Source organism: Cheilinus undulatus, linkage group 4 (assembly GCF_018320785.1).
Source record: "Cheilinus undulatus linkage group 4, ASM1832078v1, whole genome shotgun sequence".
Classification (NCBI taxonomy): Eukaryota; Metazoa; Chordata; class Actinopteri; order Labriformes; family Labridae; genus Cheilinus; species Cheilinus undulatus.
Window position 1 is genome coordinate 40,502,036 of NC_054868.1, and position 25,408 is coordinate 40,527,443.

The following is a 25,408-nucleotide window of genomic DNA, read 5'->3' on the forward strand; positions in this document are numbered from 1 at the left end:
ACCATTAAAAGCCAAACTTTGGGTTTGCTTGTAAGTGGAAAAGACAAGTCACTGTTAATTCCAGGGGTCATTCCAGTGATGTGAAGTCAGAGAAAATGCTGAGGTATTATGAAGGACTTATTATGTTGTGCTATTATGAAGGCTGAAGCGAGTAACTAAATTTCCCAGTTGGCATCATAAAGGGAAGAAACTAAGAAGGGACATGTTCTTTATTACTTTAAGCGGGAACAGAAGAAGAAAAGTATCTGATCCCATTTATTATTAGAAACATGCCCCTTTTGGAGTGACTGAATGAGTCAGTGCCTTTTTTGACAAGAAAACAAGCATAAAAACAACTTTGCTTGGAGAAAAGCACTTCCATGCACAAGTTAAAAGAGTTCAGCTGAAGGCAAAGGGACAGCAGACTATGCTAACACCACACAGTCACCAGGGCACAGCTTGCTGGCAGTGAGACCGTTATGACTTGCGACACTGTAATCATGGGCAGCACCTTCCATTACATGGCCCAGCTGACAGGGTCGGCCCAGCGCAAGTGCCTGCTCGGCCAGAGCAGACAGCTTGGGTGAAGAAGAAATGATAATGGCTGGCATTAATCGAGTCAATTACACTGAGTCGTGTCTCCCACAATTCATCAGCAGCTCTGATAAATAGCTACGGATGTGTGCTGGAGTTTTGGAGAGGAAACGGGCTGCAATGGGAAGTGACTAGAGATTGGAAAGAACAGTAATCATGTCTTTAAAAAGTCACATAATGGGAGAAAAATGGTGACACATTCAGAGACAAAGCTTTGAAATTCATGTATTTTAATAACATTATTATACCTATTCTGAAGCAACGGATTACACATACATCAGCTGCTGTTGCTGAGGATTGTTACTGTGGTAATAGCTGCCAATCTGCTGTTTTCCTTGTGCTAACCCTACAAATAATAAGCAGGAGATGAGTTTCACACTAGTGATGGTGTTGTAACAGTGTCAGCCCTATCTAAATGCTGTAGTTGTTGTCAGATGACGCCTCCGCTCCCCTCCTCCTCCTCCTCCTCTTTTCCTCCTCGCTGGGTTGAGAGGGTTAACCAGCATAATAGGCTGGAGAATGGAGGCTCATTACAAGATATCAGCCTTGTGTTTATCAATTAGAGTGACAGAGAGAGGTCCTTCTGTGGTGTTGCCGTTCCACAGTGAGCCTTCAACAACATGCCGACTGACAAAAACGGGGTCTCGAGGTTCTGCCGGAGAACAGGAGGAAGAAACAAAACCAGCAGAGATGTTATTAAAGCGCTTGATTTGCAATCTCTTGACATTGGTGGCACATCAGGGCTACAAACTCTCCAAGGCTGAGCTATCGCTCTAAGAGAATCTCCAATTTCTCACATCCGCCGACAAGCACTCCCAGAGGGTTTCATTTACAAACGGGCAGAGAAACTGTCCAGAGGAAGGCGAGACATCAGCCTTGTCCTTGTCTGGTATCAGAGAATGCAAATACACTACAAATAAATTCCTCCTGGAACACAATGGGGGTCTGGGGAGACAAGAGGATGAAATGAGAAAAGGAGGATGGGGGTCGCTAAACAAAAGTAGATGCTGTACCAGTCTACCAATTGGTTTCAAAGAGATTCTCTTGCACTTGATCTCTTGCCCTCGAGTTTTCAAATTGCAACATAAAATGTCACCAGGGGAATTCAGACAATGGGCTGGGAAGAAACGAGTGAAAGGAAGAGGAGGGGGAGAAAAATGAGGGCTTAAAAGTACAATGGCGAACAAAAGTCACCAAATGACAATGCCTGACAGCCACTTCAATTCTGAAATGATGCTCCTGTCATGCTGTGCTCCAAGGTATTGATTTTTTTTTTCTTCCCTTGGAGCACAGAAGAGAAAAAAATAATCAAATCCAGTTGAAACGGATCCTTGCTGCTGGCACTGGCCCATTGCTAGCGGCCATCAAGGTTAACGCAGGCGCAACACTTATCAAAGTATCTCTCTCCTCCTCCTCCTCCTCCACCTCCTCCTACTCCTTCTCCTCCCCTCACGCTGTCTGAGGCTGATCTTTAATGGACTGGTCACCATGCTCAGTTGGCAGCCCCCTTCATCTCCTCTACCCACAAACCTCTTTTCTCTGCAAAATCACATCCTCCTGTTCGCCACATCAGTCTGCGTTGCTGCCATCTTTCTATGATAACCCTGGCTCAGCTTCAAGGTCATGCCAAGTGAAAAATCATACATGTTGAAACTGTCGTCTGGAGGTGAAAAATAGTCAAATGAAGGAAGGATGTGACCAGATGAAAAATAAAGGTGCTTGGGATTGGTGGTGACCTGAAATTGTGGATTTGGTAAGGAGGTATCAAGCTCAGGGTCACTCTTAAGACAAATTTCCATCAGTAAGATGGAATTTAATCTGCTTTTTTAAAAGTAATAATGTGCAAAAACAGGTTTGTGCTCATACAGAGTTATAGCTCTGCTTTGAAGGTGGTAAATGTCATTTCAAGGAGATTTGAAATCATAATTCACTCAATGTGAACTTCTAAAGGGAAAGAAAGCAAAACAAGAATCATGAAAATACACTCCCACTGACTAAAGAGACTATGTCAAAGGAAGCTGTGGAGTTAAGTTGTAATTCCTGGGTTAGCTGGTCGCATATAATGATGGCAGCTGTGGAGGAGGTACCTGGGGACTTCATTACGCGGACAAGTCAGTGGAAATGAGACTACTGTTCCCCAACCATCCACTGCGCCCCACTACTCCTGTTATTTCCTTCAACAATCCCTTTTGTTCAGTACAAAATAAACATTTACCGACATTAAAAGATTAATATTTTCTTAACAGTTTGGCAATTGCTGTTTGTAATACAAGATGTAATACCTGACCTGACCCTGATTAAGTTGCCCTCATTTAAACTGCACCCACATCCCTGTGGCTGAGCAACAATGCCATCACAAAAATGTACCTGCTATTGTTTTTTCCTCCCCTCTGACGGCTGTTTTAAACATAATAAGCTGTCCAGGCATTCAGCCCTGCTGACATACTACATTACAGGTGCGACAACTAACATGTCAGCAGGCTACAGTTGGTGGCAGCTATCAGTCTGAGTGCTGTGTATGATGTGGTGTAAATAGCCTTTCAGAGCTGTGGTTTTTCTTGCTTTCCTGTGGTGTTTGAGTAACGTTAACAAATCAGATTGTTTCTATTTCAGCGGTGAAACAGCTACATGCCACCATGCTAAAAAGAAAGAAACAGAAACAGTGTAGGTTTTTTTTTCGTGTTTTTCCTTTTTCGTGGGGGGTTTCTCAATAATAGATGACAATATTGATAATAATAGCAAAAACTAGCATGTTAGGTCACTAGTTACTTTTTGCAGAGTCATGTGGTATTGTGCACAGGCTGTGCGTGATACTGCATCCTTTAGTGAAACAAACCAGAGCTTTAGACCCCTTATTTCATGATGATGTTCTTGTCCCTTCTGTCCATAATGTAACAAAATAGAGATATTTAGGGCCTGAGCACCAACTTTTGTGTGTGCACCCTATTGAAATTGATAAGATTATTATTATTTTACAGTGTATTGATTTCATTTCTGCCATCTCACCAGCTTTAATCTGTACTGACACAGCTATGTATACCTTTAGCTACATGCCACCATGCTTTTCACAGTAATAGATAACATGTGAAAAGGAACTAACAATGGATTACAAGAATTGTAAAACTGTGCATGTTATGTTACTAGTTACATTAAAAAGTAATCTCAGAGTATTCCAAGGGATTATTTTGTAACGCATTATTCCCAAAACTGGGCATCGGCGCATGTAAGTACCTGTTGATGGGGTATTTTGACATCACCTTTAAAAAGAGGAAGGAGACGGTGATTCGTCCATATTGATAGGCAGTCAGTTCTTAGGACACATTTTGAACTATTACAGCACATCCTTTCTGGTGCTCTTCTTGTGATGCTCTGGTCTGTGGTGCACAAGTTTCCAGAGAGCTGTGCTATGATAATGGAACATAATGAGCATCAGCTCAATGTTAATGTCATTAACGTGGGAGAAGGACCAGATCATTTTACAAGCTCAGCAGAGGCAAGACAAAGACGCCAGGCACTAATTAGCCGCTATCGTCTGGCTTTCACTGGATCTCTCAGACAGTCAATTCAATTACTCCATATAACAGCCGAGGATGAATCAAGGGGGGTTGTATAAAACAAGACTAAGAAGAAGGGAAGAGGATGGAAGAATAGAAATGACCGAGGTCTTGCTCACTCTTCCCTATCTGTGCCTTCTTATCTGCCCTTGTGCCCCTGAGCCCGCCACATTTCATTCCTAATGAACAACCCCATAAAAAGAGGGAGTTCGATTTCTCCCTCCTCCTCTCTATCTCTCTGGCTGCTTCTTCTTCCTGCTCCTGTGGAAGATATCAGAGTCCATCATTTGGTGTTCGGGCAGCAGCATCCGATCTGCAGATCTCCCTCGCATTAAAGGATCCTTTTAGATAGAGAACCCTAAAAGGTAATTGGATTTCCCCCCTAGTTATCTTCATCTGTTTCACCCTAAGCCCACTGTAATAACTTACTCTCAGGGCCAGAGATAACTCAATTCTGTCCCGCAGAGAGCCACTGAGAGTGTGAGTGGGAGAGAGAGAGACAGCGAGAGAGAGGGAGAGGAAGCATATGTTATGTCTCTGAGGGAAACGGGTATCTAAATCCTCTATCACTGTCTTCAAAGGATATGAACTTTGACAAGGAGCAAACATAAATTTGTTTTTATGTATTGAATTATTCCTGTTTCGGGGGCCTTGGTGGGATATCAGCTGCTGCTGTACAGGAACAAGAAGAGCTATTAAATGCACAAAAGGAGAGGATGCAGATTAAATTCTGGCAATTGATGCTGTGTGACTTTGAAAATCTCTTTATTTCCAGCGTAACACAATGAAATCCAGAGTGAGTCATCCTGGACGCCTGTTTTCAGCGCTTGTTCTCACAAACCAACCTGTGTGGTGTCTCCACAACACAATACAGAAGGGGCAACGCTCTTAAAAACTAGGACATAGCTGAGAATTATTATTTTAAAACCCTCCACCCCCCACCCTCTGGGGGGATGTTTCATTGGCCTGTTATTTTTATTGTGGCGGTGCAAAATGAAACTCCAGTGGGCTTAAGCAGAGTTCGTGTAGAGGCACCAAAAAATCAATACAGCAATATCAGAGCAAGACTTATCAGGGGTTCACTTCTTCTCAGAGGTCACTGAGGAGCAACTGCATTTAAGTGGGGAATTCAATTGTGAAACATAGTTTGGGACGAGCTATAGAGGCTATCTGATTAAGAACAGATTGCAAAGGAAGAGCAACTTTCAACTGACAACAGAAAATACAACTAATGGAAAATTATAGCTTTCTATTAGCTGCATTTCTGCAGCCGATTGTTGTTGGATCAGGTGATAGCACTGCTTCATTTGGAAATGTAACACACCCTGGTCTTATTATACACAACACTGTTCTGTGCTAATAAAAGGCTCATAATGTCATTATAAGTATAAAGCTCAAAGATATGATTGTAGAAAGCATGGTTGATGCTAACCACTTAATAACAGACCAGAAATGGCCTCATCCCTAGACTCCTATCATTAGCACTCACTTTCCCATCATGCATCGAGGACTACTAATGCCATGTTTTTGGTTGCTGTTTTCTTACATTCTGGCTCTAAAACTCTCAAAAACTGCTGCATGTGCTTGAATTAGATTCATGTTAAAAAAGTATTATGTCTCGTCAGTTGAACAACCAATGGCTGAGTCCAATTCTTTCTCTCAAGACATAGAAAACAGCATTTAGTAGGGCCACACTCATGTGGAATTACTTAGCTTTTTAGATTTATACTTACTCAAGAGAGGAATCCAGGATGACTGGATATTAATTTCACTACAAATACAGGGAACATTTTAACCAGAATTAATACATAACTTTTACACACTTACCAAAATTCACACATGCATAAGAATAAGAAAGGTCACTTTCTTAAACAACTGGCTTTATCAAGGAGTTGTTGTCTCGGCTGTGATAGCAACTTACATGTGCTACAGATAGAGCCCCTGCAGTGATACAGTACAGGTTATAGGCAGGTATTCAGATTATACCCATTTGTTTTTTAGGTCTTGTACACACGTAGCCGGGTATCTGGGAAACTGTATATATTTTTATATGTTTAGGCCTGTCATCCACACAAAACCGCAGTTTTATGTCACTAAAAACAATCTTTTCTGAAAACTCCAGCCAAAGTGGAGATTTTGGAAAACCCCGGTTTTGTGGTTACATGTGTACGCCGGGAAACAGAGTTTTTGGTTCTCAAACGTCATACCTGCGCCATGTTTGAATCTCTGAAAGAAGAGACAGAATGACAGAAGTTCATTCTGATTGGCTGGCACAGGTTTCACAGGGGCAGCATTTAACGGTGGATTTGCCGGTTACATGTGGACTAGGTGTTTTTTGTAAACGATCAGGTGTGGACGAAAGTATTTTTAAAAACGAATGAAGGGGGATATTAGTTTTAGAAAATACTCAGCTACGTGTGTACAAGGTCTAAGTCTACATTCCAAAGTGAGGGTTGGGACCCCACAGGGGGTTGCAAGATCTTAATAGGTTGTGTCCACCCTGCAGTCCGTTTCAGTCTGGTATGGCACTGTAGCAAGGAACAGGCTGGTTTGTTCTTTTGTTTTACGCCAGTGTTGGAAAAGACCCACTAGTTAGTGCACAGGGATGTATACAATATAATCTGCTAAATCAACCTCCACAGACAGGGGCGTACTGAGCCCCTGGCACTCTTATTTTGGGGGTTTTAAGCAGAAAAGTTTGAGATTCCTTCCTGTAGAGTATACCCACTTCTTAATCCCCTCTGATGTTCATCAATCAGTGGTTATACTGCTTTTCCCCTTCTACCTGGCTAGTAGTCATTGATGCCTTTGTACATTGGTTGGATAAGCCAATTAGTCAATTAGTAGAGTGGGTCAGACTTTGCGGTCCTCTAAGATTTCCAGAATTCATAATACTCTTTACTCTTTATCCAAGAATGCTTCTGCTAATTAGCCAGGGCAACCCGAGCATTAACAACCAGCTACGGGGAAGAGAGATGGAGCCCTCGCTATCAGCTCCAAGCGGTCCATGCCATTCTGCATGATGTGATTCTGTGTTTACTACAATTTCATCTGAGGGTTGGTCATAGGTCGATTTATTGAAGTCCACTACAACTCTGCTCGGCGTAGGCCTTACTCTCCCTGCTGCTGCGTTGGTGTTTGAGGCACTCAGCTATACAGTTCCCTTTGTTTCAGTCTCTTCATTACTTGCAGCGATGGCTGACTCAAAATCCTTCCATACCGCTGATGATATTAAGCCTTTGGTTAACCAGGAAAACTTCACTGAGATTAAAATTCTGCTTTCCGAGAATGTTCTGGTCAAACTTTCTCTGCATAGTTTCCAGCAGCTGACAACACTCAGAGATAGGCATGGTTTGACGTCATTTGCGTCATTTTGCATACATATGCAACTTAATTACATATACATATGCAACTTAATGTGCTTGCTGTCTGAAGAGATAAACAACCCCAGCACTGCAAGACAGTAGGTGTAGTAAGATTAGGGTACTTTGAGTTTATATTAAAGGATCCTCAGGTTTCAGTATGAATTTTGCCGACAACAAGCTCCACATTTCATAAGATAGGGCAGTGCTAGCTTGTAGAGCTCAGGTTAGTATGGAAGCTGCGCATATCTACTACCTCACTTCTTCTTGTTGCTCTGATTGGCCCGTCATGAATGTGACAGACAGAGCATTTATCCAATCACCTTTCAAGAATTTCTTAAAATGTCCTGCCACATCCCAAACGCTTTGCATGGGAGGTCTCCCAGATTAATGTGAAATAAATCCATGCAATGGACTTATAAAACAGTCCGTACCTGTCTGCCCAGGATTATTATTATTGGGCAGAAGAGGTCCTCTGTTTTCCAACATTTGGTTCTTATTTGAAAAACAGACATAAAAAGATACAAACAATAATGAGAATAATGTTATTTCAAACATTGGTCTCATAACTGGTTTTCTAGACTGGTGCATCTCTTTTTAAAGATTTATTTTTGGGCTTTTCATGCCTTTAATTGATAGGGGAGGACACTGGATAGACTTGGAAACAGGAGAGAGAGTGGGAAGAGACATTGGACAAAGGGCCACAGGCTGGATTCAAATCCAGGCCTCTTACGTACATGGGTAGTACCTTTGACCGCGAGGCCATCTGTGCACCCAGACTGGTATAAAAGTTTTGTTTTTGGTCGGCAGAAGCAAATACATAAAGGGATATGGAGAAGGAGTATTCCAAAGGACAGAATACTTAAAACTACAGAAAGAAAAGAGAAAAATGTCTTTCTTACAGCCTGGGACAGCCAGTCTGTAAATGCAGGGCCAAACTAAGGTATGCCAGGTTAGAAATCAGGGACTTGTGCCTGGAAGTCTGAGAACTTGAGAAGCAAAAGTTACATTGTAAAACAGAGAACATGTGGCCTGCAGCCACAGAAAGAGGCCGAGGCCGAGCAGGATCATTTGGGGCTGTCGTGTTCTGACTGACTGCCAAGCTTGCCTGTCTGTCTGCAGGTTAGGCAGCTAGCTCTGAGCCAGATGGAGACAGCTAACCAACCTGACATACTTTATATGCACTTTTTCAAGAGCACAAATACAGCATACCTTTTTATAAAATATGCAGGAATTTAAAAAAAAAACTGCTGCATCGATCCAATGGGACTTCAGCAAGCTCTACAAGTCTGTGCTGACTGTTTTAAGGTCAGATCAAGTCAGATAAAATTGTGTGGATGACATTTGGAGAAGAGTGAGTAATAAAGTTCCACAAAAACAGGATGACAGTTGAGGATAAATGCAGCTTATCCAAGAAAGAGCCCAAACAGAGCAATCACAGATGAAACTGTGATGACTGAGTTGTTTCCCTCCATGTGATTGACTTTCAACACTCTTGAGGGATTTCACTTTAGCAGAATGTAAGAGAGACCCTTCCATGAACTTTAAAAAAGCATCACATTTTACTGCATGGGGTGTGGAGGGGGGAGGGCTGGGGTTGGAGGTGGCAGGTTTAGACACAGTCAGCCCTTCAGGCCTGAACCTCTCAGGTCTGTCTGCAGCTTTTAGTGCTGGCAGGTTTCTGAGAAATGACTGAGGGAGTGGAAGAGAGCAGAGAATGCCATATTCCTGTCACTGGCAAAATACACCCCCAGTGGGAGTATAATGGACAGGATCTCTGCAGGACAGGAAATGATTTTGGTGAGATCTAGAAAGCAGAGGGATGGGTGCTTAGAAGAGTCGGACAGGGCAGAGAAGGATGCCCATGGGGTCAGGATGGAGTTGGCCCGGCAGCTACACGTGAATGGCAACATTTGTGGGGATAATTGTTAGGAAGAGGAGGAGGAGGAGGAGGAGAAGTTTCAGACGGAGAAGAGTGGGGATAAATTAACACGACACACTGTTTGGGTAGTAAAATCTACCAAGCATGATCTCCAGCCTCAACCTACTCAGTGTGCGTGCAGGCCTGTGTATTTTTGTGTGTTGAAAAAGTAAACATTTATCCTCCAGCTCTGCTGTGACAGTTATTATGGACAAGTTTAAAGTAGTCATTGGATCAGCTCAGCGATGCTTTCAGTGATGGGAATATTAAACTATTAAACATTTCTATCAAAGCAGTATTAATGTAGCAGGGCCTAAAGCTACAAACAGATTTTACTCTCAGAGCAGACTAAAGTTGGATCTTACAGGAGGAAATATGACAGACATGGGTACTGTAGTAGTCAGGGGGAAATAGGACTAATTACCCTAGGGCCAGGGCCCCAAAGGAGGATGGGGGCCTAATTAGGCCTGAAATAAATATGAAACTGAAACTGATCCGTGGCCAGTGTATTAAGGAATATAGCCTTTGCTTATGGGCGCCTGCTCTACTCACTGAGCTGCACCAGCACCCAAGAAGTAGCCAAATTTTTACCATCAAAACTGCAAATCCTCCCTCTGACAGTTGGACCTACTCCTTACTTGTTTCATATCTACTTTTTCTATGTCAACCAAAGGCGTATTCAACGGCAGCAGCCATAAACTTGTCATAATTTAGTTTTTTTACTTAAAGCTTTCAAACTGGGCTACAATCTCAAATTGTCTGTAATTACCCTGATCTATCTACTTCTTCTGACTCAACACTTCTGCCATGAAATACTCTGCACTTTTTGCACATATCCGGATTTCTCATTGACCTATTGTGTCTGGGCTCTCTGCCTTTATGTGGAGAGAACAGGTCAGTGATCACAGTAGAAGATCATGGAAAGAGTGGGGAATGAAATCCAGGAAATTAGGGACAGGTCAGACTTGAAACCAGGCCGCATGTTTGGAAAACCAACTTCTGAACACGAGCCGAGACCTTACAACTGGGCCATCTTCACCCTATTTATCTGTCATCAGACTACTATTCATGTGTCATATTTTTTTTATCTATTTTGATTTTTTAATATACATTTCCTAATGGTAAATACTAAATGAAATGAACCTAGTTCCTAAATTTCCCCAGTAGGGATTAACAAAGTTTTTCTAAATTCTGACCAGCCCTTTCAAAAACAGCTTCACGGTTTAGTTTATCTGCATGCTAACAACTGATGTCAATAGTTAGGTTCTTCTCATTCTCCTGCATCTGTGAATGGATTGCCAAAACTCTCCATCTTACCTCAAACTCTGCATGTTTATGGATGTCCTCAGCTCTCTGCCTGCTCAGGATAAACTCAGCTTCATTAGCCACACGAACCAGATGATCCTTCATGGTGTGACTCAGCAGCCTGTAGGGAGAGGACACATGGGCATCAGCCTATCAAAAATGAATAAATGTATTTACAATCATTCTATAGAATTTTCCAAGGTATATGGATTTCAAATTTCTCCTAGAGAGAAAATGTCAGACAGATGCTAAGAAATATCATAAAATCTTGAGCTATCTAAAACATCTGTTCAACACTGCAGTATCTGGTAACCAGGAGAAGAAACAGCCATGTAATATCCATAAAATGTTAAAAAGAACCATGTAAAATAAGCAGAAAATCTAATTTGGAAACAAAAACCAAAGCAGATAAATCCACTAAGCGGGGTGCAGGTGCTAATTGATTTGTTAATGATATGCATCTGACAAGAGGGAGGAACTGTGCCGATGTCGCTACATATGTCGTCTTCCTCCCTCTGCTTATCAGTGTTAATGAAACATGCATGCTGTGTGCGTGTTAGTGTAGCTTGGAAGGAACCCCTCTGCAGCCCTAAAGGTCAGGACTGTGCAAAGTGGAACAATAACAGACTAGAGGCCAGAAAGAAGGAATGGGGCATGCTGGGACTGACTGTTGGGAGTGGAGGGGGGGTTATGGGGCAGTGAGAGGACTGTAACCTAAGCCTGCTGTTTCAGCGCAGGGCAGCAGGGGAGCGGAGGTGCGGGGGCCTCTGCAGCCTCTATGGCCCTGTCGAGGCCCCGCTATCAATAACCGAGCCACTGCCAGTCGTTACGGTGCTCTTGCTTAAAACTGTACACATGGACAGAGCAGACTTATGGAACTTTCAAATGTGCTCAATACATGTGAGTTCCTCTTTAAGGAAAAGGAAATAAAATGCCAACTGCAGGGTGAATTTTAGGATCTTCAAGGCTCCTCAAGTTAGATTCAAAACTTTTAATACCAGGTAGTATGCAAATTCCTACTTGACAGTTAAAGTAGCAAAGAATTAGAGTACCCAAGTAGAAATGTGAAGACCAAGTATTAAGATATATTTATCATGTCTTTTTTAGTACAGCTCTTCCCCACTGACTACACTGGTTCCCAAACTGTTATTAACCCCAGGTCCACCCCTAGGGGTGCCCGGACCCCAGGATGGGAACCAATGAACTAGAAGATAGTGACATGTGTATTATAACCCAATATTTTGTGTTTTGCTATCAACTACAAAAATGTACAACTTACATACTGACTCCACTGAAATTAAAAGTACAAGTAAAAAAAAAAAAATGTTTAGGGCTGTTGGCATTAATCAGGGCAACTGTGGTTATGTAAAGTGTTATCGATACATTTTAATGTGATGAGTTAATACTGATGGTCAATTCTCCATAGCAACCTCTGCCATCAGTGTGTGAAAGTCTGTGGTGTCACCTTCACTTTGTGGTATCAAGCATTTAAATTCTTTACCTTTCCTATATTTCCTCTTTCACTCCATAACAAGGGCCTTTCTCTGTGGTTAAGTTCATGCCACAGTCTTTGAGCAACACAATTTTTCTCCCAAATAAAAACAAGTCTGTATCCAAACAGGAAGCCAACCACCCTTAATTTAACAGTATAAAAAAATTAAAAAAAATGACACAAAGTTTTACATGCTAAATAGAGGAATTACAACATTAGACCAAAAAGTAGACTAATCCCTGTTAGCTAGAGAAATTTGGTGAGGTATTTATACACCTGGGTGGATATTCTGCCCACCTGCAGAACAGCATAATCTGAATTTGATCAGATTTTGAAAAAAATAATTAAGTAATTATGTTATAGTCATGTTTTAATGAGGGCTTGATTCCCATTAAAGCATTAAATATTTTTAACACTTTTATTAGAAACTTAGACATGAGTTTTAGTCAAGTGAGAGCATCATTTTAAAGCCAATATCAATAATTTCCTTCATAACAACATGTTAGATCTGCACTGCTAGTCCTGCTGGCATTGGAGTGAATTAACCTCTACCAATGATTATTCTAACCAATGATAAATATCAGGCCCTTAAATATGAAATTAATGAGACCTGAGATGATACTCAGTTACATATGCTGGAATGAGAGAGTCTTATTGGGAAGCTCGGACTGTATTTTGAGATGCTACAAGCACACTAAAAACAAACAAAAACCGCAGCAGATAGCAGTGATGACTGCAGAAAGATTAAAGACTCAACCAGAGAGACATCTAGTGACAGATGGACAGAGAGAAATCAAGAGCGATTTCCTGAGTGTCACAGAGGAACCAGCGATCAGAGGCCCCGTCACCGTCTACCTAACCTCTCTCCTCTTCCCAAATCCCTCTGGGATGAGCAGGTATTGAATGGAGCCTTGAACTAAAGGATCTTCCCAAGCTCCTCTTTACCCCCCCTGGTCATTGATTGTTTTCCACAGCACCCCCATCACACAGGCCTCAGGGATCTTTGGGGCCTAAGGGGGTGTGATGTGATCCAGGAATGGTGAAATTGAAAAGTGGCTGATGGGTAAAGGTTTAGGAGATAAGGGTGAAGTATTGCAGCAGAGAGAAGGAAGGGGGGCAGTCAGAGTTACCAACCTGCCTTCGTTGACCAGCTCGATGAAGGCAAGGCCTGCATTCTTCTGGATGGAGTTCTGCCATTCCTGCAAAATAACACAAAAAATAGCAATGACTGCACTGAAACAATCAAATTATTTTAAGAAAATATTAAAAAGTGTTTTGAGTCGATTTAATCACATACAAATAAAGTTAAACAAATTAAACCTAGATCAATTAGAAAAAAAAACATATCATAAACCTGCATTAGTAACATAAACGTTTTTTTTTTTTTGTTCAAAAATATTTTGTTCCATTTAAGGCTGGCCACACATCAGATGATTTTAAAATCTTTAACAATTTTATAAACACGGGCGACCACAGATATTAGCACCTTTTCAAACTATTTTTCACCTTGTAATCCTCTGACATTCCTCTGAAATTGGCACCCACCACCAGACAAACACGGAAACTTTTGAGCAGTATTTAGTGAATTTGCTGAAATTCCTGGCCACAGGGGCAGCTAAATAAAAGTCGTCTAGCCTAAGAGAGTGATTTAGTTACAGTAAATTGCCTAAATTAAACGCTTTTTTCTCCTTGTTCCATTCTATCGTTTATGAGCAAGATTCAGCAGACCCACGAATTCACTGATCAAAATAACTGCCTCCACTTCCCTGCTGTCGAGTGTTTACAGGCAGCTGTGTACTGGGATGGTTTGACTCAGTATCGTAAGTGTGGTTCTCCACTACAACTGGTGTACTGCTAAAGGTGTTTGAACCAATGTCTTGCTTGTAGTAAGTCCAAGGTAGTTAAGAAACGCCAGATTTTTGGCATCAGATAGCAGAAATTGCCCACAAAATATAAAATTCTTGTGAGTCTGACAATAGAGCAGGAAAACGCCTTTAAAGTGTCCCCCATAGGATGGAGGTGCAGCAAACAGTCAAAATGTTTGAATGTTGAAGGTTCAAAATCAACAGTATGGATCATTTATGCACCACCTATCTTGTTGAATAGGCTATAACTTGAATACTATAAGCCTTGATTGAAATATTATACCTTGTTAATAATGCTGCTTGTTCAAATAGAGTGGCTGGTAAAAAAATATTTGTGGCTGGTAGATTTTTGAATCCACCAGCCACAGTGGCAGGTAGATGGAAAAGTTCAATTTCACCCTGCCAAACACACAATTTCACAGACTCCCCCACACGATCTCACAGAAACTCATCATCAAATGTGACTCCAGAAGAAAAACAAACATGGAGGACAATCGAAAATCTTAACAAGCTGACCTGCAGCCTGAGGTCGGGGGCTCCAATGCAATATGGAGCTGCAAAACAATCGTACTGATGGCACACCCTTGATGACGATGAAAAAAATGATCATTTACAGGCCCAAGCTCACCCAGAGGCTGGGGGTAGTAAATCTGACCCACAGTCAGGCTAAAAAATTTCCATTTGGGATGCATGATATTGGATTGTTGGCCAATATCTGATATGACGATATTTACAAATTCAGTTTTGCAAATACCTGTATTGATACCAATATTTAAATTTAGGTAAGACCTTAAACTTCAGTCCTTAAAACACACTTAAAATGTAAGGAATGAAGATGAATTTAAAAAAAACTTTAATAGCCAAAATACTGGTTGTAAATATCAGTAGAAATTTTCATATCTGCTGATACCAGTACCACAGTAATTTCATTGTGTCTCTCTATTTTTCATTTAATACAATTAAGTGTGTAAGCAGTTTTAGAAATGTGGCTCCTAATATCTCATTTAGGAGAATGTCTTGGAACTGAGAACAGTAAAATTGAGGTTATATAATAGAGGTGCACATCGTTTTTGACCTCAGGTAATCCATTTTCAACCTGCTTATAAACAGATCTTATTATAAGCTGTTCTTAACAATTACACACTCCATCTTTACATTTTTCTGACTCTAATAGCTCCTGATACCAAATGAAGAATCATCTTAAAGAGCGTACTGACTGCTTTGTTCAACACAGGCTACATACAGTGGCAAACTAGTAGAAAGGAGGGAAAAATGTGTGTCGTGAGTGCATTTATCACGAGTAAATACACAAATTTCCTCCTCTTTGACTTGCGTTATGGTTCAAGGTGTCAGTCTAAACAAGCCTGCCGCAGCCGTGCGCGACTTTAAATCCTCGACTTGGAAAGGGACGAGAGAAGGGAAACTCAGCGGTCATCATCTCTCATGTTCTGTTCAATATTTCAACACCCTCAACACAAGCGTCAAAAGAATAATAAAGCAACAAGGTCATGGGGCCTGTCTGAACCTAGCAGCGCTTTTTCCCCTTTCTTCCTCTCGGGGGAGAAGGAGAAATATGCAAGAAAAACCTCAAGTTAGAGACCAAAAACAAAAGATTGATCACAGTTCTGAGAACTACATAGTTCACGTGATAGTGAATTATTATAAATGTGTCATTTTTGTGGTAAACGCTGCCAGAAATGTGCACAAACCGGTTCTAATTCTTAATGTGTTAGCAATTTATTGAATTATTTAAAAAGCTGAAGTGTATGTGCATCCTAGCAGGAACTTTTTTTGACTGGGCTGTCATCATGTCTTGAGCTGATAGAGGAAACCGTGTGTTTATGTAGAGGCCGGCCTCTCAGTAAACCTAGAGATCCCACAGGGACGCCAACATCAGCGCTACAAGGAGGAAGGAAAAAGCTCATTTTACCAGAGCTCCTAATATACATCTAAACATATTTGTACACATGTGATGACTTCCAAAACCATACAGCTCTCCCTCCTTTCAGCACAACAAAAGTCAAACCATCAGAAGCAATCACTGACAAAGCCAAAGGAACCACTCTGTTGAAACGCCTGCGTATGATCACCGTTACCAACTGCATGTCATGCAGACAACAAGCTAACACTTAACCTCAATTCAAAACTGCTTTCTGTCCTGCAGGGCCAGATTGGCATTGACCGTGTTTACAATGCAGTCCAAATAAAGAGGGCACAGAGGGAATAAAAGTCTGGGCTCGGAGTTGAGTACTGGCAGAGGGTTGCTGCGGCCGACTTTGGCTCTGGAGGAAGTGTGTGAGAGCAGCCTTGGGGCCCTCTACTTTAACTGAGACTGTAGTTGAAGGACATTATCCATGAGTGTTAGCCTGTGGCCGTGGGGATATTCCAGCCCGGGTTAGAGCTGGATTTCAAATAAACACCACAGGAAGTGAGGCTGTAAATAGAGCCGGGCTCTCAGGAGAAGTAGAAAAGCAGTGGCGTTAAATTTCCTTTATGGGGTTTCTTTAAAATACTTCTTAAAACTGTAAAGCTTCCTCAGCAGGAATAAAAAAGATTATCACCAAACTGCAGCGTCTGATTCTGCTCTAAATTAGGTTGGACGAACAGGCATGTAAAGCCATTGGCATTTTCTAGACATAGACAAAGGTGATAGCAAGACTAATGGTGTCATTATGGGCTAAGAAATGGCTCCTCTAGTTGAATTAAAAAAGCAATGACCCTGATCTGAGGGACATCTTGCCGTGACAAAAAGGAAACAGGGACAGGTCAATGATAGAATATTGGATTTTGGCTGCCCTGGTCAGCGATGTCACAGCTTTTATGACCGCAAACAGGGGCCATGACCACAGCTCTCCTGATGAGGAGATACAAGCAGCCATTTGTGACCCCGGACCTTTAACCTGACCTCCCAACAGATGATAGGACCAAGAAGGAGTGCCGTCCTTTGATCCTGATTAGAAATTTTCCCAATGTTTCACATAGCTCTAGGGGATTTTGTTACCTTTTTCTATGAATGAAAGTTTGAGCTAACTCATGAAAACACCCGCCTCTGTCTGAAGTTAATAAGACAGCTCTGTTTTGGGCCGACGATGGCATTGAGTTTAAACACACACGCCATGCACTTCCGTCATTACAGCTGATTATCCATAATCAACATCTAAATATACCAGTACCACTGGTGAGAAAACACAGACCTCCTGAGCCAAATCACCTTTCAAACATCAGCCCCACCACAACACAAGGAAAACATTTTCCAACACTGAAGAGAGAAATGTCTCGACTCTCTCGGAATAATAAATAAGTCATTTGCGCTTTTCGGTGGCATTACTCATAATCACAAGTATTTGTTGGTTCGAAAAGTCTGTGGGAATACAACGTCAGATGACAGCAAAGGAATAAATCCTTATGGCAAGAGTGGTGGAGCAGCAAGAGTTAAATTAAAGAGGAGGACAACTGATCCAGTTATAATAGAAAGATCATATGATCTTACGGGCCGGATTCGGTCCCCAGGCCTTGAGTTTGAAGCCTGTGTAATGCAATATACAAGGGATACAACACATACAGTATGACATACAACTTGTGATAAGTGTTTCAACACATATGATATGTGGTGAAATGTGTTACAACATGTGAAACAATACATGATATGATATTAGTGATGTTTTCTGGCAAATAATTTAACATCCATTAAACCATAAATTATGACTACTTTTAGTCCAAGTCATAGTCCGAAATCAAGAAACCCCCCTAAAATTGTCAAATTCAACACTATTTATGTAACAAATCACAGCAGCACTGGGTAAACAACATGATGTAGCTTAAGTTAGAAGTGCTAGCACAGCCTGCTTTTGATCCTCTTTGCAGGTTGATGCTCATATTAATTAACATTCATTGATTTGGAAACAGGGATGAGTGGACTGGGGAAAGTAGTCATAGGTCGGCCGTAAACCTAGGCTGCCCGCATACATCTGCACCCTGTGACCCATCTTTAAGGTTATACTCTATGTGAGTACAACCTGCCACAGTCTGCTTACAACTTCATACCATTTTCTGGATCGAAATAATGCTAAACTATGCTTTTCAGTTTATCTTACTTTGTATCAGGTTACAGGGCATTGTGGCAGCATTCAGTAGCTGCTAACTGGAGCTACAGTGGCTACTAGTGGAGGGTGGTTGCATTACAGTTTGGACGGTGTGTTTCACCAGGATTTGGGGCCTGAACTGGTTGAAAATATTAAGAACTAGGGTAATCAACATGTAATTCTGGTCCTGAGAACTGAGGGATTTGATTTTAAGCCTTAAACCAGCTAATCATGTGCATCCCTACACAGTATGTGATTCAACACATGATATGATCGGTGGTAAACGATATAAAACGATCCATGACATAACTACTGACATGATACTTAACGTGATAGGATAAATGATATGTGATATGATACATGATGACAAATGATCAATCAGAACAACTGTTTTATATGATAGCACATAGGGATGCACAATGTTACCAGCATGATATCAGAATCAGCAGATATTAGCTTAAAGGTCACATATTACACAAAAGACACTTTTTTCAGGCTTTTCTAACAAAAATGTGTGCTGGCAGCTGAGAGGAGGATCAGGAGAGCCACATCCATTTCCTGAGAGGGGTGGAGTCAGGGGCAGAGTCAGATAGCTCAGTAACATTTAAAGCCACAGACACAGAAACAGCTCGTCCTGAGCAGGGCTGAAACAGAGGGTTTTTAGACATGCAAAAATCCAATACTGGAGTGTTTTTTCAGCAACAAACTTCACATGTATGTTTTGGGGACCTCTGAGACCAATTTAAACTTGTCTCAAAAGGGTAATATATGTGACCTTTAAAAAGTGGATTATCGGCATTTGCAAATATTACTAATAATCTTCATTCTTCATCATTCCTTAGACTTAAAGTGTGTTTAAAGGACTAAAAATTGTTCATCTTCAAACTTTAGATTGTGTGTTTAAAAGACTGTCTGTACGGCACAGTATCGATAATTCTATGGGCTAAAATTAATTTGGAAGAATTGGCATATCTAAAATCAGCAAAAATCCAATATCGTGCACCCCATTAGCTACACATAATACCATTTATGATAGGATATGTGATATGATACATGGTACAACAAGTGGTACATGGCCCACGATAAAAATAATATTATGACAGTGACTGTCAAGTAATTGACTATCATAATTTTCAGGTTAATTCAGGATTATAATATGCCCCTAAAAGGTCAATCAATATCCCACTGTTGTCTCCTTTAATGGTGCTGGTAACTTCTTATGACAATTATCTGACATTACCCTCAAGAGCTACTGTTAAGAGTCAAAGCAGTGATGAGTCAAACTGACAGAAAAATGCGTGTAAAGAGACAAAACCTTTTTCCAGACTAAAATATCTATATTGGCATCCACTGATTCACTAAATGTTTCACACAAGGTCAACAATATATTTTTGGATGGTTATTTTGTTCCAACTCATGTTGTTTCACTCTGTGAGCTTCTTCTGCTAAACAACTCTCCTCTAGTTGGGCAACAAGGAGTGTTTGAACCTTAAGCTGAAGCATATTGTGACATTTTTTAATTACATTTGTTTGCATTTACAGCCACAAAAAAAGAACACACAAGGAAATGAATTTTGAGGTTCTGTGACACAAACATTTATGAGCAAAGATTTCATATTAACACAGACTAAAATAGAGCCCATGTGTTTCCAAATAATCAAATGTTAGTCATTGTTTTCCTGCGTGGTTACTGTAAAAGTAGATACTGCTGTGTCATCTTTGTGAGAATAAAAACACTGGTGTGTCCCCTCTAGCTCTCCGCGGTCCACATGTGCGTGGTCAAAATGAATCTGCTTAAAGAAAAACAGACACTGGTATTGGTGTTTGCGTGATCAAATTCACAACTGAGGGAATATTTACTGGTGTCCAAATATTTACACTGCAGGGTCTCCGACAGCTTCATGGACTCACACTTTCATGGCTACACTAACAGAGAAGAAAATCAAGACCTTAAAGCCCCATAACACCAAACGGACAAAGAAAAATACATGCTGGAAGACTGGAGCTGAGCAGGGAGAGTATGTATTAGTAGATCATTTAGGAAGCAGACTCTTTTTCAATATTATCTTGACACAAATCTGACAGTTTGGTTCATCCAGTAAATATCAGAGGATTTTAATGATGTAGGAGCACAAAAATATTTAAACACTGTGCAGCTGTTTCAGTTCCAATAAGAGCAGATGTTCAGCCCTAAGAGAAATAAAATCACATCCCAGTTAAACAATATTTTCTGGTCTAAGTTATTCTTTTGTTTCTAATATTCTACGCCTTAATTCACCAGTATAAATTTACTAGATAAGAGCATTTTGCAGCACGTTAGATTCACAAAATATCACTTGAAATGGGCATTCGTCTAAAGACGACAAAGATTCATCTCTTAAAATCCAAGTTGGAAAGCAGTTTTACTTTTCTGCTTGTTCCAACAGAGCAGACCTCTCATTGGTTCAATTTACTGACTTTTAATAAGAGCAGAATGATTGTTCTGACTTCACAGCTGAGCCTTTGGTTGAGAATGAAACTCTGAGAAAATCTCATTTCAATCACTGATGTAGTGTCAGATACTGAGGTATATTTGGAACTAAATATGTTTAATGTTATAATATAATGTATATTGAAGAATTTATTCCATTGAATCAGAGTAATAACCCTATCAATTGTCCTCAATTTCAATAGAGATCAGGATTTCAGTATCAAAACTTGTTTCTTGGGGTTAATGTGTGGGTATTATTGGTAATATGTTTGGCTTGAAGCATTTTGAACTGGATGGTTGTGAAAATTTTGCTTCTTATGTTGCATTTCACATTAAGATATGATGGACTAATAACCTTATCACAGCACAAACAAATATGTTGAGTTTGAGCTCTTTAGACTTAAACTAAGCGTTTGTTTACACCTCTGGTGAGCACAAAAGTAGTTCTTTGAATTGTTTGTTTTGTGTTTTTACAGCAGACAATCAAAAGTTCTAAATTGCAGACTGTGATTATACTGAATATAGCAGACCTGGCATATAGTCAAGGCTGCATCTGGCCAAAGGGAGGCCCTAAACTGGTATGAGCCCCCCCTTAACTAAATGATGCCCCCTCATTTGAAAAAAGTTGATCTGGAAGCTCAATAATTATAAAGTTCAGAGCCAGCACTGCAACTTTACAGAGTTTTGTCAGAAATTCACAAACTAAACAATGACGAAAGTTTATGTTTGACAAGAGAGGTTGCACGTCTACAAGTGGATTTACATGAGACGTGATGAGAGAGTTTCAGTGCAGAGAGATGAAATGCATGAAACTGTAAAGTTCGTCCTTGGCTTCTCTGTTCAACACTGCTGCTTGCTAACTTGTGAGGAGATTTGTTAACAGCCAGCGTAGCAGGGGCTGACTTGCTTTGTTTAGGGTTTTCTGTGGTGACATATTCTATTCTTTTTCTCAAGGTTTCTACTTATTTATTCCGTTTTCAAGGACAAAAACAAGTATATTTTCCCCCACAATAAAATCCCTTGACATATTAAATGTACAGTAAAATAAAATGTAAGCATGCATGCCATTCTGTAATGATGTGCATTCAAACATGTATGTTTTGCCTCGTTTCTTTCCTCAATCACGTGTGCTCCATCTGAGGTTCAAGCTGCAACCTTTAAAGTTATGAATTTGAGTGATTGGATTTTTTTAAAATTTGGACCCAAGTTATCAAGAGGAGGTTGTGGCGGGTTCTGATGGCCAACCAATTGAGACTCATGGCACTGAAGACATATTGAAATATGAATACAAACTGTGTAAACTTGTATTCTGTTGTTAAAACTCCACTAAACTTGCACATGCACATCTGTCAACAAGTATAAGCTATTTTACTGCTGCAAGAATCATCAAGTTTTTTAAACAATCTACCACAACAAACTATTAATGTTACTTTAAAGAATTTATATAATATTTTCCCTATTTGCTGCTTTGTTTATTGATTTATTTTTAAATAAATAAAACAAAAACTTTTACTGCACCTTAGTACAGACACAATACATTTCATTCTAAAGTCCTTGTAATTGAAAGATTGAATAACATTAAAAAGAAAAGTGCTGATTGCCCAAACAATTCATGATTGAGCTGTTAAATACAGAATGTCTTTAGCAGCTGCTCCTGTTAAGCTCACATGCTGCAGAGCATTGCTACAAATCTGTAAAATACATGAAAACCTGTATGTTTCTTAATGTCCAGTGAAGGCAGCTCACCTCATCCACAGCCCTATCAAAACAGCCAAAGTTAATATTGGGGATGTCAAGTAAAATCAGATCTATCTGCAGCTGTAACTTCTTGATTGGGCCTCTGTAGTACAATCAGCTATGACAAGATTGAAATTTCCTCCAAATTCCCATCCAAACAAAGAAGCCAGGACTTGATTTTATCAGCAGGACAGCAGAGAGAGGAGAGCAGGGGGAAACATGAGAATACATTCCAAGGTCTTATAATGTGGGACCTGTCAGGTTAAAAAACATGACATTAATTGTGCCTGTCAGGAATGCTCTTGGTTATCTGGAGAGTGAATATATGTTGTGTATAAATAATTGAGTATTTGTGCATTTTAGAGGCAGTAAAAGCAGCACCAAACAAAATTAGAAACAACAAATTTTGGTTTTCTTTTCAGGAATCTTCTGTTCGATTCTCAACTCCCAGCAAGACTTCACTTCCTGTCAGGAAACCCCCCCTCTGACCCACACCCCCTCCAACACAACCCACCCTGCTGCCCTTCATCTCTGGCTGCATAGTTGGCTACGATAGGGAGTCTGCAGAATTAAGTGCCAGTTGGTGTTGCTGTGTTTTCTCTAAGTCTCACAGGAGAGTTACCTTTTCAAAGAACAACCAGCGTGATGTTATCCTCTAAAGTACAGAGCGACGGCGGGGACACCAAGCCGCGTGGCACGGCTGTAAAGGGGCACTGGAGCAGAACGGTGGGCGAGGGCGAGCAAGGAAGGAGGGAGGGAGGAATAACACTTTGATTTGCACTGATCTTGAACCTTGCATGCCTGTTTAACTGCACGGCAGGGTGTGTGTCTGACTGTGAGGAAAATGACGGGGAAAGTATTTGTGTCCCCTGGTTTCATCGCATTCCTCGCCACTTCTCTCGCCTCTGTGAAGCTCCACAAGTGGTTCACACAACAAAGTCTGCTCATCATCCATCAAAGCTTCACTCATGAACGATTTAAGAACTATAGCCTCTGACAGACATTAGAAATTACTCTCTAGCTGTTCACAGAGCACTTGAAGCAACATTACCTTTAAAATAAGCACCTTGCTTTAAAATCTACTACTGGTTTCAATTTCATACAGACAAAATAAAAAGGGTTAAGGAATTTTTACAGCTTTTCCATAACCTTTTCATTATAAAAGAATGATATTAAAGCCTTTTAATGTACTGCAACTTCAATACAGCCTATCATTTACCAGCAATAGTGTCTTTAGATTATTTATTTGTTTAAAATAAAATATGTTTAAAATCTGTCTGTATTTGTTATCTTAAAGTAACCTTTTACAGTGCAGAAGGAAAAGGAAAAAAATAAAAGGAAACAATATGAAGATGAAAGGTGCATTATGTAGTTCCTTGTTCTTTTCAAGGTTCATTGTGGTGTTTCTTCGGTTAAAATCAGATCAAGCTGATATCTTTGAGTCTCTCACAATCTATAAATGTCAGTTTTTCCTTTGTACATAAATGACATCCTATTTCACACGGCCACTGATCTACAAACTTGTTCCCTTGAGTCTCAGATTCTAATATTGATTGCATGCTGAATGACGACAATGCGCTCTCATCTTGTCCCCAGGAGTTTAAACTTCTATCCCTCCGCCACCCTTCTTCCTAACCTGGAGGTCAAAATGTCAAGGGTCAGGAGGAGCCAAGTGTTTGTGGAAGTCAATGTCTTTGTCCCCCGCTGGGTGCAAGTGAGAGGTGCCCATCTGTTAAACAGGTTAACTCTGGGGGGACTGGCTAGGAAACGTATGATAATTCATGCTTACTGGATTAGCAGGGTATCATTGATGTTATTGAATTACCATTAAAAGATTATCTGGATCAGTGCTTCAACAACATTCTGTTTACAATGGGCTAAAGAAGTTCAATGAGCCACCTAATCTAAGATAGTCACTTAAGCATTTAACACCAGATGTCATCTGAGTACAGTAAAGGATTCATTCAACCACTTTTCCCCCTTTGCTTTAGCAGTGAAGTTTTTAATGTGTGTTTTATAAAACATGGGCGTAGCCTTTGAGATGTCACCCAGTGGTTTATGAAGAGGTGTTATGATGCCTGTAGTATCCTGCTAGCAGTCACCACATTTTCCAGGGGGACAGTAAACTGTTTTGTACAATATTGTCGTATAGTATAATATCGTATAGTATCCTACCATATTGCTTGGTATGGTGTTGTTTCATATTGTTTGGTATCATATCGGGCATTGTATTGTCTATATTTTACCTAACGACATCACACCTTAACATATCATATTGTACCCTACCCCGTCATGTCTAGTAATAGCGTATCGTACCATATTGGTGGTATCGTATCACACTGTATTGTTTTGTACTGTGACGTATCATTTTGCATTGTGTCATATTATGTCATACAGCTTGGTATCATATAATATCACATCATACTGTATTGAGAGACAGGAAATATGAGGCGAGGCTTTTGGAGCCAGCCTTCAGCGTACCCTAAGGAACTACATCTTCTTGCACTTTTGCATTGGCTTTTTTTCAACAACTGTGAGTGCTGATTGGCTTACAGTGTCTGAAGCTTTTGTTAACATGTCTACGATTGCTATCCCAACACACTGATGTGAAGCATGTAATGGTTACCATGCTCAATGCAAAAATTAACTATCTGACATTCACCAAATTACAGCATTTACAGCTATAAGGAATGTTACGCTTTTCTGGACGTAGAACATTTCAGACAATCCAAAATTTGTATCTTTTTTGAAATCCCAAATGAAAAGTTCATGTATCAAATCATGTGAATGGGTAAATGGCAGGGATATCAGTGACTACTTGAGAACTATTTCAAGACAAAGTTGAGATTTTTCCTCAAAGAAATCAAAACTTTGACCTTTTGGTGTTTGTCGAGGGAGAAGTCAGGGAATCATCAAAGTAGGACTCATCCCATGAGGACAATAAATGTTGAGTTTTTTTCACTCAGTGAAAAAGAGGTGGAAAGAAAAACAGTGCGACAGCACCAGGGTAAATCTACTAAAGGATTGGAGTTTCTTCTTTTTTCTCA

At 40.4% G+C, this 25,408-nt stretch overlaps 1 protein-coding gene across 5 annotated transcripts in view; it reads right to left on the reverse strand.

The window, feature by feature from the left end:
* Positions 1-25,408, reverse strand: part of lrba (LPS responsive beige-like anchor protein) — a 307,885-nt gene that overhangs the window by 155,323 nt on the left and 127,154 nt on the right. For all 5 annotated transcript variants that reach the window (XM_041784335.1, XM_041784337.1, XM_041784340.1 and 2 more), the window contains 2 exons: positions 13,342-13,406; positions 10,728-10,836 (listed from right to left, as the gene is read on the reverse strand). In XM_041784335.1, coding sequence (XP_041640269.1) covers positions 10,728-10,836; positions 13,342-13,406 — 174 coding nt within the window. The remainder of the gene's footprint in view (positions 1-10,727; positions 10,837-13,341; positions 13,407-25,408) is intronic.